Source organism: Manihot esculenta, chromosome 8 (assembly GCF_001659605.2).
Source record: "Manihot esculenta cultivar AM560-2 chromosome 8, M.esculenta_v8, whole genome shotgun sequence".
NCBI lineage: Eukaryota > Viridiplantae > Streptophyta > Magnoliopsida > Malpighiales > Euphorbiaceae > Manihot > Manihot esculenta.
The window spans coordinates 4,070,581-4,083,325 of record NC_035168.2 but is presented as its reverse complement, the minus strand read 5'-3'; the positions used below and the strand labels follow the sequence as shown (position 1 = coordinate 4,083,325).

The 12,745-nt window shown below is 38.3% G+C and overlaps 1 protein-coding gene across 1 annotated transcript; it reads left to right on the top strand.

Annotated features, from left to right (window-relative positions):
* Window positions 1–8,646: 8,646 nt before the first annotated feature.
* Window positions 8,647–12,614, top strand: LOC110620924 (protein STICHEL-like 1). Its single transcript, XM_043959119.1, is given in 6 exon segments — window positions 8,647–10,046; window positions 10,427–10,664; window positions 10,741–10,874; window positions 10,966–11,284; window positions 11,404–11,620; window positions 11,622–12,614. Coding segments are annotated over 6 exon segments (2,670 nt in total). The 5' UTR covers window positions 8,647–8,777; the 3' UTR covers window positions 12,115–12,614.
* The last annotated feature ends 131 nt before the right edge of the window (window positions 12,615–12,745 follow it).

Sequence of the window (12,745 nt, the reverse complement as noted above, 5' to 3'; positions counted from 1 at the left end):
TAATATTAATGTTAGTATAATATTATAATTTCAAGTATTTTTAGTGTGATTGCTTTATGACTTAAATTAGTTTATTTTGAATATTAGTTTATTTTGAATTAAATTTATTATTATTTTATAATTGTCATTCTGATTGAGTCTTAATATTAATATATAATTATTTTATAAATTTAAATTTTAGCTAAATTTTTTATATAAATTTTATATTCTATTATAAATTTTACCAAAATTATTAATAAATAAATAACATATGTAATAGTAAATTATAATATAATCCCATTAAATAATAATAAATTAAATAAATATTACATTTTAGCTACAAATAATTAGTAGTAGCCGTATGTACTATATTTAGAATAGCTTCTAATTTAATAATTTTGTGGCTTTATTCAATATTTATAAAATAAAATTAAGTGTAACAATTATACTAGAACTTGTCATTTTCTTATTTTTGTGGCTATAAATTTTATTCTTGCCTTGTAATTATTTAAATGTGGCTAATAGTAAATATTTTTTGTCATACAATTAAGTTTATGGCTAAATTTAGATATGTTAGCCATAAAATTAAATTTATAACTATACATAAGTTTAAATTGCCACATTATTATTTTTGTAACATAATCATAGCAAAATCACTTACAAAAAAAAGTTGCTGTGGCAAAAAGAAAATATGGTTACAAATATTCCATTCTCGTAGTTAATAACTAGCCACAATATTTATTTTTAATGGCAATATTTTTGCTTCATTTAAATAAAAAGTGTGACTATAAATATTTATTTTAGCCACAACACAGGTAAATCTTGTAACTAAACTTTAGTTACGCCACTTCTAGCTACGGCATGTCACGGGAAAAATATGTTGTAGCAAAAGCATCTAGCCACCAAAATTCGATTTTTAGCTACAATTTATTTTGTGACAAGATATGGATAATGTTGTAGTGAAAGGAACGTACCTGGTCTTGGTGTAATACCCGGCTAGACCCCGGTATCGGAATTCCTATCTTCCGGCGGAATCTCCATTGGAATCCGAAAGTTCTCGGATGTCGGAGCCTTCTAGAAGGGTAAAATAAAGGTTTTCTAAAATGTTTTCATATGTTTTTATGATTTTAATAAGGAAAGAAATTGAGTTTTGAGAGAAAAAACCAAGGAGAGAAAAGCCAGGTTCGGCCGCTGAACATTGCCCTCTTGCGGATGCATCTTTGGCCCCCGAAGGTGGTCTGGCCAGCCACCTATAAAAGGCCCATTGTCCGAAAATGGGCGAGTTTTCTCTCTATTTTCGGGCATAGGTAAGATTTCGCCTTCCTTTGGTCGATTTCGTATTTTCCTTCAATCTCTTCAAGTTTTGATGAGTTTTTATCTTGTTTTTGAAGATTTTTGAGCTAAAGATCAAGTTTTGAAGCTTGGAGACCCCCGGAGCTTGATTTCTCCCACTCTCCAAGTTTGGATCACACCTCCTCTCGATCTTCAAGAGATAAGTGTAGATCCTCATCTTCTTCTATGTTTTAAGTAAGTTTTAAGGGGTTCTAGGGTGTTTGATGCATGTTTAGGCTAGTTGTAAAATGTTAGGGTTTATGTACCCGTTATGCTTAATGTATGCTAAATGTTGTTGTATGTTGGGGTTTAGGCTAGTTTTATGCCCATTGATAGCGGTTGTCGAAGTCGTAAAAAATAAACCTATTAAACAATCAACAGGGATTTGACACTACAGATTTTTCTACTAATGACTTGGACAAGTAAATAACAAGAAATTAAAAGAGGGGGGTTTTGTTTTGATGATTAAAACTAAATAGCAAGAGAAAGCAATAATTTAAATAGATGAGAATTTCAATAGGAGAAGAATTCTAGTTGAAGAATGGATCTATTTCAGTTTGTTTAGAATTGATCATTGATCTTTTCGATACTCCTATTTATTTCAATAAATTAGTTTAGGATGTGGAAGACGCTTCTCACAATCCAAATTCCTCCTTAGTTCTAGTTTGATTAGGAAACGTTCGCTAATCAAACACTAGTTAACAAGTTGCCAAGGAACGTCCTTGGGGCTTTTAGCATCGAATAATTGTTAACTGCATTAAGACTTAGAGAAACCTAATTCTAACCTTGCCAATCGCGTGGTCAAGTTTAGATTATGCAACTTGATTAAATGTGTGTTTAAATAATCTAAGCAATTACGGACCTAAATTATTCAAACAATTGTTACTCAAGCAATTAAAAGCAATAGGCCTAAATTGATTCTAAAAGCAAAGCAACAATTATAGAAAGATCAAATTGCATAAATATTGAAAATAAATAGAAGTTTAACAATGGAGATTTAAATCTCCCAATTCATCACAAATCTGAATTTTCCAACTTCAACTAGAAAAGATGGAATTTAGCCACTCATGGTGGACAAAATCACAAAAGAAAGAAGAAAGAAAAAAAAAGACAAGCTGCTGTATTTTTTGCAGAATTGCTAAAGATGAGATGCCGGTTTGGGTTGCCTCCTTTTATAGGTGAAGAGTCCAAGTTCAATTAGGGTTTGGAGTCCCTATTTTGATTTGGTCTTTGTAGTATTTAATTCCTCTCTTGATGTTGAATTTAATTGCAAATGGAATTCCTTAGATGAGAAACTCTTTCGTGGCTCTTTGTGATGGCAGTGTTTGAAGTGGATTTGGACTTCTCAAAATTCGATTTTCTGTTTTCTGCACAATTTCCCGCTCTGCTGTCAATTTCAGCTGTCAATGTGATTGGGGTGGGTGATTTGGGCAGATCACTTGCTCGATCTGCCCCAATCGCTTTCTGTGAGTCAGTCCAGTTTTTAGCTTTCTGTCTCTGCGAGTGATTTGGCCAGTCTCTGCGAGTGATTTGGCCAGATCACTTGCCCATATCACTTCTGCCTGTTGCCTCCAGGTTTCTGCTTCAGCTTGATCTGGGCAGTGATTTGCCCAGATCGTTGCCCCAATCACTGTCTGTGAGTTAATCCCAGTTTTCTGCTCCAGTTTGATTTGGGCAGTGATTTGCCCAGATCGTTGCCTCAATCATTTTTCAGCTTTTTCTGCACTTTTTCTCCAATTTTTCATTTTCTTCCTTTTCTTCAAAAACGAGATAAAAATCATAAATTAAGCTAGAAAATGTGTAAATAAGCAATAATAAATATAATAAAAATGTGGCTAAATTATGCTTGATCACCCCTATATGCTTGAAAATGTGTTTATGCATACTTTTGTGTGAGTTGGTATGAGTTGAGAAGTTTGGGGTGGCTGGATGTGCATGTGAGGCTCGGGTTCTACACTTTGGGAGAGCCCAGGTTCGGCCGCCGAACCTGCCTGGAGGCAGCTTTAGGCCGCCTAAACTCGCCCTTGAAGGTTTGGACTTTCGGCTCTGGAGGGGAGTTTCGGCCGCCGAACCTGCGCCCGAAGGTCGTGACTTTCGGCCGCTGAACCCTGCCCTCGAAAGTGCCTAACTTTCAGCTCTGGAGGGACCTTCGGCTGCTGAACATGCCGCCGAAAGTCCCCTGCCCAGCCTTCCTTTGCCTGTTTTTCCATGCATGTTTATGATGTTTTAGGGGGGGGTTTTGGGGAAATGTTTAGTCATGTTAGAGTTTGTTTGGTCCCTCATTTGAGTCCACCTGTGTAGGATCGGACCCGAGGAACCGAGGAAGCCAACAGTGTTAGCTGTTCAGAGTCAGCCAGAGGTGAGTAGAACACAACTCTTTTTATTTCAAAGCAATTAAACTTTTAAGCATGTTCATGCATCACTATTGCCATGTTTATAGGTTGTTGCATTAGAATTCACGAATATGATGCATTGCATAATTTGCTGTTGGTGTGGATGGATATTGGATGACCCACTAGCCCTCGATATGATATACTATGTTATGATGTGGAAGTCCAGGTGTGGCCTGCACTACGCCTCTGGCAGTATGTAAGAGAAAGTCCGGGTGTGGCCTGCACTACGCCCCTGACACGGTTGGATATGTTATGATATGTTATATGTAAGAGAAAGACCAAGTGTAGCCTGCATTACGCCCCTGGCACAATTAGATTATGTAGAGGGTTATTGGCGACAAGTCCATCCGTGTTGTGATGCATTTCATGAGAGCATATGATATTAAATTGTTTTATTTGTTCTGCTCACTGGGCTTTAGTAGCTCACCCCTCTCCCCTAACCCCAGGTTTGTAGGTTTAGGATAGACCGAGAAGTCGTCAAGGTTGAAGGTTATATTGTATGTAATAGTCTAGTAGTGGACATGAAATGTAAAATGATATAATGTAAAGTAATATGTGAGGATTAGTATTGTGCTTGGCCCTAATAGTTGTGGTAATCCCTTTTGTACATGATCCATATGAAATGTTTTAATGATGTCATATGTTGAATCAAGCTTGATGTATGATATGTTGACCCAACTAGAGCATTTGATGAGGTAATCCCTTTTGTACATGATCCATATGAAATGTTTTAATGATGTCATATGTTGAATCAAGCTTGATATATGATATGTTGACCCAACTAGAGCATTTGATGAGGGCTCTAGTATGGGGTTTGTATGTATAGTGTTATGATGCATGCACAGGTCAAGCTTGGTATGTGAAAAGTTTAAAGTTTTATGGATATGTATGATCATGTATGGGATTTATCAGGTATGACAGTGTAATATCCGGCTAGACTCCGACATCAAAATTCCTACCGTCCGGCGGAATCTCGGATGTCAGAAACCTCTAGAAGGGTGAAGCCATGTTTTCATAAAATGTTTTAATGTATTTTATGATTTTAATCAAGTAAGAAATGAGTTTTTGCATGAAACATAATCTTGGAGGAAGACCCAGGTTCGGCCGCCGAATGTGCATGCGCTTCGGGTGTGCCTTAGGCCCCCGAAAAGCATAAGTGAGGGAAGTCCAGGTTCGGCCGCCGAACCTTATATTCGGTCGCCGAACATGGCATGCATGTGGAGGTACGTTCGGCCCCGAATGTGGCCTGACCAGCCACCTATAAAAGGGTCCCTTAGCCGAAACGGGTGAGCTTTTCTCCCCATTTTCAGCCAAGGTGAGCTCTCCGTCGTCCCTCGCCGATCTTGAGTTTCTTCCTTCCATTCTTCATGATTTTCATGAGTTTGCAACTTTGTTTTGAAGATTTTTTAGCATAAAGCAAGTTTTGGAGCTTTGAGGTTCAAGAAACTCAATCTCTCCCATCTCCGAGCTAGGGTCGTTTTCCTCTCGATCTTCAAGAGGTAAGGGCCGATCTTGAGCTCACTATATATTTTAAACAAGATTTAAGTTGATTCATGGGGTAGAAATGTATGTTTATGTTAGTTGAGCATTTTAGGTTTTATGTGTTTTATGATCAATGTATGTTGTATATGCATGTTTGATGTGTTGTAGATGGGGTTTAGGATAGTTTGAAGCCCCTAGGAGTTGATGTATGTATCTATGCATGTTTTGGATGAATTGTATGCTTGATTGAAAGGTTGGGAGGCGTTTGTGCATGTGTGAGCCGAGTTTCTGCCCTTTTGGCAGAAACCAGGTTCGGCAGCCGAAGGAGTTTCGGCCGCCGAACCTGCCTGGGAGGCCAGCCTTTCGGCTGCCGAAGCATGCCCCCGAAAATGGACTTTCGTCTCTGGAGGGCACTTTTGGCCGCCGAAGGTGCCGCCGAACCTGCCTGAATTTCGGCTCTGGAGGGACTTTTAGCTGCCGAACCTGCCGCCGAAAGTGCCCTGTTCAGCCTTCCTTTGCATGTTTTGCATGATTGTTTTGAGGTGTTTTAGGGGGATTTTTGGGGGATGTTTTTAGAGTCATGTTCTAGTATGTTTGGTCCCTCATTTGAGTCCACCTGTGAAGGTTTGGACCCGAGGAATCGAGGACCCCAGCAGTGAGTCATCTACTTCAGTCATTGTCAGAACTAGCTAGAGGTGAGTAGAATAAACCTTTACGTTTTAAAGCGAATAAATTATAAAGTTTTGAGCATGTTCATGCATCATGAATGCCATGTAATATCCTAGGTTGTTTGCATTAGAATTCACGAATATGTTGCATTGCATTCTATGATATTGATGTGGATTGGTTATTGGATGATCCTTTAGTCCTCATATGATACGATGTGATGTGGTACAATATGTCATGGTATGGAAGTCCGGTTGACCCATTCTACGTCCCGGCACTATGTAAGAGAAAGACCGGTTGACCCATTCTACGTTCCGGCACCTTGGAAATGTTATATTATGATATGTTTAAGAGAAAGACCGGTTGACTCATTCTACGTCTCGGCACTTTGGAATGTAGAGGACTATTGGTGACAATACCATCCGTGATGTGATTTGTCTGTGATGTGTTGCATTCCATTATGGCATATGATTCAAATGTTTTTATTATTCTGCTCACTGGGCTCTGGTAGCTCACCCCTCTCCCTAATCCCCCAGGTTTGCAGGTACGGGCTAAGCAGAGAAGTCGAGATGAATGAAGTCATGTGTATGTAATAGTTAGAATGTGGACATGATAAATTGTAAAATGATGTAAAAGTTATGAATAGTTCTGTCATGAAAATGTTGATTTTGAGATTGAGGTTTAGAAATTGTGCTTGACCGAGTTTGTATAGTAATCCCTTTTGTAAACATGATCTATGTTTCATGATGTTTATGTTCCACCAAGTTTGTGTATGATGAGATGCCCCATTGGAGCATTTGACGAGAGCTCCAGTGTGGGGTTTATGTTTATGTTTATATATATGCTTATGTGCATGCACAGGTTGAGCTTGGTAAAAGAAAAGAAAAGTTCAAATTTTTATGTATGTTGTTGATCATGTATGGGATTAAACAGGTTTATAGGACGTATGTCAGGCTTGCTACGGGTCCCGGCGGCCTTATGTCGATCTGGATCCTAGCGCCGATAGCGGTCCGATTTTCGGGTCGTTACAGCTAGACTCCGACATCAAAATTCCTACCGTCCGGCGGAATCTCGGATGTCGGGACGTTCTAGAAGGGTAAGAATATGTTTTTCTAAAATGTTTTTACATGTTTTATGGTTTTAATGAATAAAAAAATTGAGTTTTGAAAGAAAAGCACCAAGGAAGAAAATCCAGGTTCGGCCGCCGAACTTGGTGGAGTTTTGGACACCTTTGGCTTCCGAAGGTGGTCTGGCCAGCCACCTATAAAAGGCTCCATGTCCGAAAATGGGCGAGTTTTCCCCTCCATTTTCAGGCAAATGTGAGTTCATGCCCTTCCATGGTTGGTTTTGAGGTTTTTCTTCAATCCTTTCAAGTTTTTAACAAGTTTTAATCTTGTTGTCTCATATTCCAGATCTCTGGTTATTAGAAATGAAAATAGTGGTAGCTGCAACTCCTTGGACAGTGGCCACAAGGTCCTATTATCACTATAACAAAGTCCGTGAAGAGAGAAAAAAGCAGGTCAACTTCAGACTAAAAGTATATTTAAAGTGAGGAATCGAACAAACCACAGAACCGCACTAGGAAAATATTAAAATTTTTGAACATCAACCAGCATCTAAATCGAGGAACTTCCACAGATGGAGAACATTGTCCCAAGGGGAAGGATAGTGTGCTCTTCAATGATGGATGCTTTGATTGCTTTGATATTAATGAACGAAATATTCATTGATCCTAAATTAGTAAGGTAGGTTATTTATAAAAAAGAATAGATATACATATATATATAAAATAATTAAAAAAAAAACCGACTCTTCTATTCAATATATCTTTTCGAAAAAGTTAAATTATATTTACCGAAAATATATTTTTAAAAAAAAATTAAATTATGTTAAGAAATTTAGTATTCTGTAATTAGTTTAATCATTAACCGAAAAAATAAAATGAATGTAGAAATACACATTTTAATAGAGGTAGAAACACACATTTTATATTCTTTTCATGCTCTACCTGTAAAAATAAAAATATTACGAATTGAATAATTGCATAATAAAAAAATAAATAAAAAAACAATACAAATTTAATATAATTTACCATTTAACTATTTCTATTGCCGCTAATTTTTTTTTATTTTTTTTTTAATTTTTAAACAAAATACACTAATATAATAATATTACATATTTATCCGTTAATAGACAAAATAGTTTTCAAAAACTTGGCATTCCACCCTTGAACCCCGCCTTCGGATGGGTGGTTACCGCCTCCCACAGTCCCAGCCAACTCTTTGCGGAATTGAATGCTACCGTGGGTATGGTGTACGGCTATAATATATATGCACGAAGAAGGATGCTTGGGCTTTGTAGTTGATTCCAAACACAATACTCCAAAACCATTGCAGTTCAGATGTAAGCAAAACAATTAATGCCATTGTTTGACTTCCTCCTCAGTGAGATGTAATCAAAGGAACAGCGTACGGCTTACACAAGATTGGGTAATCACAGGAGCTACAGAAAGAAAACACTTGGAGATCACAAATGTGAATATCCTTGTGCGTGACATCTTCACTGCATAAGACTATGTACAGATATTGACTTATCGACAGTAACACATTAAGAGTTAACAAGCCTTTAGGGACAGATATTGCCGGCCAAACCCCTCATGCCTGCCCTGTCTTGAGTGAAGATTCGAAAAATTAAAAACAAAGGAGCAGCTACGGGATCTCGTCAACTTCTAACTTCTAAAGCATATATTATTATGTATGGTTCTTTAAACATCCCAAAGGCAATTTTCGTCTCGTTTATTGGTCATCATCCCCCCATATATACAGGTTCCTTGTAGTCGACAACCAAGCTGCATAGCTCTCTCCTCCTTTTCACAGCCACATTTCTCTGCTTCTTCCTGGAAGCAGGAATTATAAGATAGAGGACATGGAAGAATCAAGTAAGGGAGCCAAAAGGAACAGGCAGAGATCTTCCAGTTCCATGGCAGGCTATTTTCACGATCCATGCCAAAATTTTTCTGCACCTAGAGACCATTTTTGCCAGTCTTCTAACTTCACGCATGCAACTTCACCAAAAGCAACAGCAGTGGAACAGCCACTAAAGCATGGGCGCGATTGCTACTACATCCAGTCTTCTTGGCCTCCATCAATAAGCAAAGGTCTTGCAGCATCTCCTGGCAAAATTGACAAAATTAAGACAAGTCACAATTCCCAACGAAGTGGCTGGAGTGTTGCCTGGCAATGGTCAAGAACGCGCCAAAGCATAATCAGAAAAAATAATGCAACCGACTTTCTAAGTACAAGGTCTTTCAATGGATATCCCCAGGAAATTACTTTTGAAGCCAATTGCTCACAAGAAAACTCAAGGAAAGAAATTGATCCTATAAACCCGGATAATTTCTCCCAATCCGGCTACAGTTATGGATATTTCAGCAATGATATCCAACATAGTCATAGCCAGCAGAAGAGGCTTAGCATGAGTGTGCACAGGTCAAGCACAAGCCTCAGTCACAAGTACCAGCCAAAGAGTTTCCAGCAGCTAGTAGGCCATGAAATTAACATTAAGGTCATATCTAATGCTATTCAGGGGAGTAAAGTCGCCCAACTGTATCTTTTTCATGGTCCTAGTGGCACTGGAAAGACATCAATTGCTAGAGTATTTGCCATGGCATTACTCTGTGAATCTACTTCACCTGAAAAACCATGCTGGACTTGCAGAGGATGTAGTAGAAGCCTTTATATGATGAAATTGTGCTCTGGAAATAGAACCACTGGATTTCAAAGAATTAGTACACTTCTCCAGCGCACGTCATTGGCACAAGCAGTGCCAGGATTTAAGGTCTTCATAATCGAGGAGTCTCATTCACTGACCGTAGAAGCGTGGGATGATCTTTTGGGTATATTAGAAAATATAAACAGTGCTACTTTCATTTTTGTGTTGATTGCTGATGATGCAAACACGATTCCAGAATCCATATCATCCAAATGTCAGAAATTCTCTTTCCCAAAACTTAACAACAAGGATGTCGCATTAAAGCTAGCAAGAATAGTCGCTCAGGAGGCAATTACAATTGAAAAAGACGCTGTGGGACTGATTGTTGCCAAGGCAGAAGGATCACTGAAAGAAGCAGAACACATATTGGGTCAGCTAATTTTATTGGGTCCAAGAATCACTAGTTCCATGGTGCAACAACTTGTAGGTGCCTTTTTCTTTTAACTTCTCTATCAGCTTTCGCGCTCCTTCATATCTATTGCAAAAACGACACTCTAGCAGTATGTCAACCACCTTCCACAAAAGGGAGGAGTGCCTATGACTCAGGTAAGGGGTACATTACCCCTTTCCACAAAGGTCAAAATTTTACTGTCAGCCTAAAACTAGCTCGAGGGGATTCAACACACCCCTCATGCCTAAAAGCCCAGAATTTTACTGATGCATGACCTAATTCACCCAAAAACTAGTTTAAGAGAGGAGTGTCCATGGCTCATATAAAGACACATTACTCTTTTTACAATCGATGTGGGATTCAACAGAAACTTTCAATAATGAAATGGTTTTCCTTATTCTTCTGCATTCAGGTAGGTCTAGTTCCAAAAAGTAAACTCACCAATTTACTCAAAGCAGCTCTTTCCGGAGACGCTAGGAAAACTGTTATCACGGCAAAGGAATTGATTGCATCTGGGGTTGAAGCTGAAGTCATTGTATACCAATTGACATCCCTCATTACAAATATACTTACTATCACTAGTCCTGCTCACTCAGGAATTGATGGGCCATCCAAAGATGAGGAATCGCTAGAAACTGAATCACAATTCAGTAAGATGCATAAATTATTAAACATTCTATGCTTCAGTATCTCCCCACCCACTAACTTACGGGGAAAATTTTGCAGAAGACACTCAATCAGAGAACTTATGCCATGCGTTAAAGATATTACTTGAAGCGGAGAAGCAGCATAGATCATCTTTTGCCAACATTACATGGGTATATAGGGCTCTTCTACTGATTGCTTCGCGAGATAATTTCTGATGGAATATCTTCAGGAATCTCCTTTTCTAAGAGGACAGTACAATCCTCGGGTACCCTTTTAAGCATTCAAATAAAATACAATTTTTAGACGTCAACTAGGAAGAGAAATGGTCCAAGGAGCATAACTGAGAAACCATATAAAATTCCTGCAGGCGACACAATCCAATCTCACAGCAGAAACTTGGCAAGTCATCATTGCAACATTAAGACTTGCGTGCAACAAAGTACACGCAGCAGAGACCTAAAGATAAAATCCAAGGGGAAAGGAGTTGAGAGTGAGCTCTACTTAGCTAACACGAAAGACATGGATGAGATTTGGTTGAATATTCTTGAAAGAATAGAAAGCAAAGATATGAAAGAATTCTTGTCCAGCCATGTGAAGCTTGCATCATTAACAGTATCCACTGGTAATGCTCTTCTTCCTACTAGGTAGTTGTCTAATGCAATAACTATTTACTTGCTATAAAGAAAGTTTATTCAAGTGAAACCATTTTTTTTTGGGTTGTAAATTATTCACTCGCAACAGCCAATGTCATTGTACATTTGATGTTCAAAAAAGCTGAAGACAAGCTGGCAGCCCAGATGTCTGAAGAAAGCATTTCGAAAGCTTTAGAAACTGCCATTGGGTGCTTGGTTTTGGTAAATATGAGCTTGGAGCCAGTTGACTTAGGAATCATCAAAGAAGATACACTCTTCCAAAAACTACCAGCCAGCAGAATGCAATCATCCAAGAGAACGGCATAAAAATTCATTTCCTGAGATTTTACACAACACAAGTCCTGGAGCCACATTGCACCAAAGTATATATAGGAAATTGGAACCTCCATTAGTTAACAATGCACAACACGCTGAACTGAAAGATAACACATTAATATCGGAAATGCAAGCAACAAGAGAAACAAAGACACGCAGTCAGATTTTACCCTGTTTTGGACCTCTGATGCAGGAGAACCAAATGAGAGCCTCCACAGGTCCCACAAACAATTCTTTGGGGAAGGATCAATTTTTGCTAGATATAGCCCAGATATTAAGAAATGAAGAGCCTGAACACAAATGGTTGTCGTTGTCCTTTTTTCAGCAAAATGATGCAAGTGTCGAGCCATACAGCCAAGATATCCTGTACGAAAATGCAAATGGAGACAAAGAGAATAGAGCGAAAAAAGACCCAGAGCTCCGAAAAAACTCCTCCAAAGTTCATGAAGTTAATAATTTGCACAAGAACAGAGAAAGCATGTAAGCAGGAAAACACATGATATTTTTCTGTCTTTTTCTTTGGCATTTAAATATAGAAAAATGAAGTTGATCCTCTTTCTCTCTTTCCTATAATTTTGAACAGGGGATTATTCCGCTCTTGGAGTTGCAAGGAGGTGTTTTGTCAGAAGAAGACAAGAAGAAAGAATCGTCCATTAGCATGATTGTTAAAAAATAACAACGCGTATATATCTTGGAAGTAATCCAAACTGGTCCTCCGCCAAAGCTGTGCTTCCAGAAATAGTGTCTATATCCATTCATAAAACACTGTTTGCCTGAGCTCTATAGTAACATTGTCTGTCTATTAGTATCTTCGAAATCTGAATTTAAAAACCTGGCAAAGTATACATGTGAATTTCATTCCTTTGCAATGGTTTACACTTCACAATTTCTCAGAGATCCATCAACTTTTTCCACCGCCCACGCAATACTACAAGGCAAAAGCTCCATCTATTGAAATGGATCCACATTTAAGGTCTAATTTAAAGCAGGATTCTGAACAAGGAAAGGAATTTCTTCATACATATCAACTTGTCTAAATTTATTAATACACATCTCCAAGTGTTGGATGATTAAACGGGCTTCTAGCTGATATCAGCTATGATTGACACCCACAG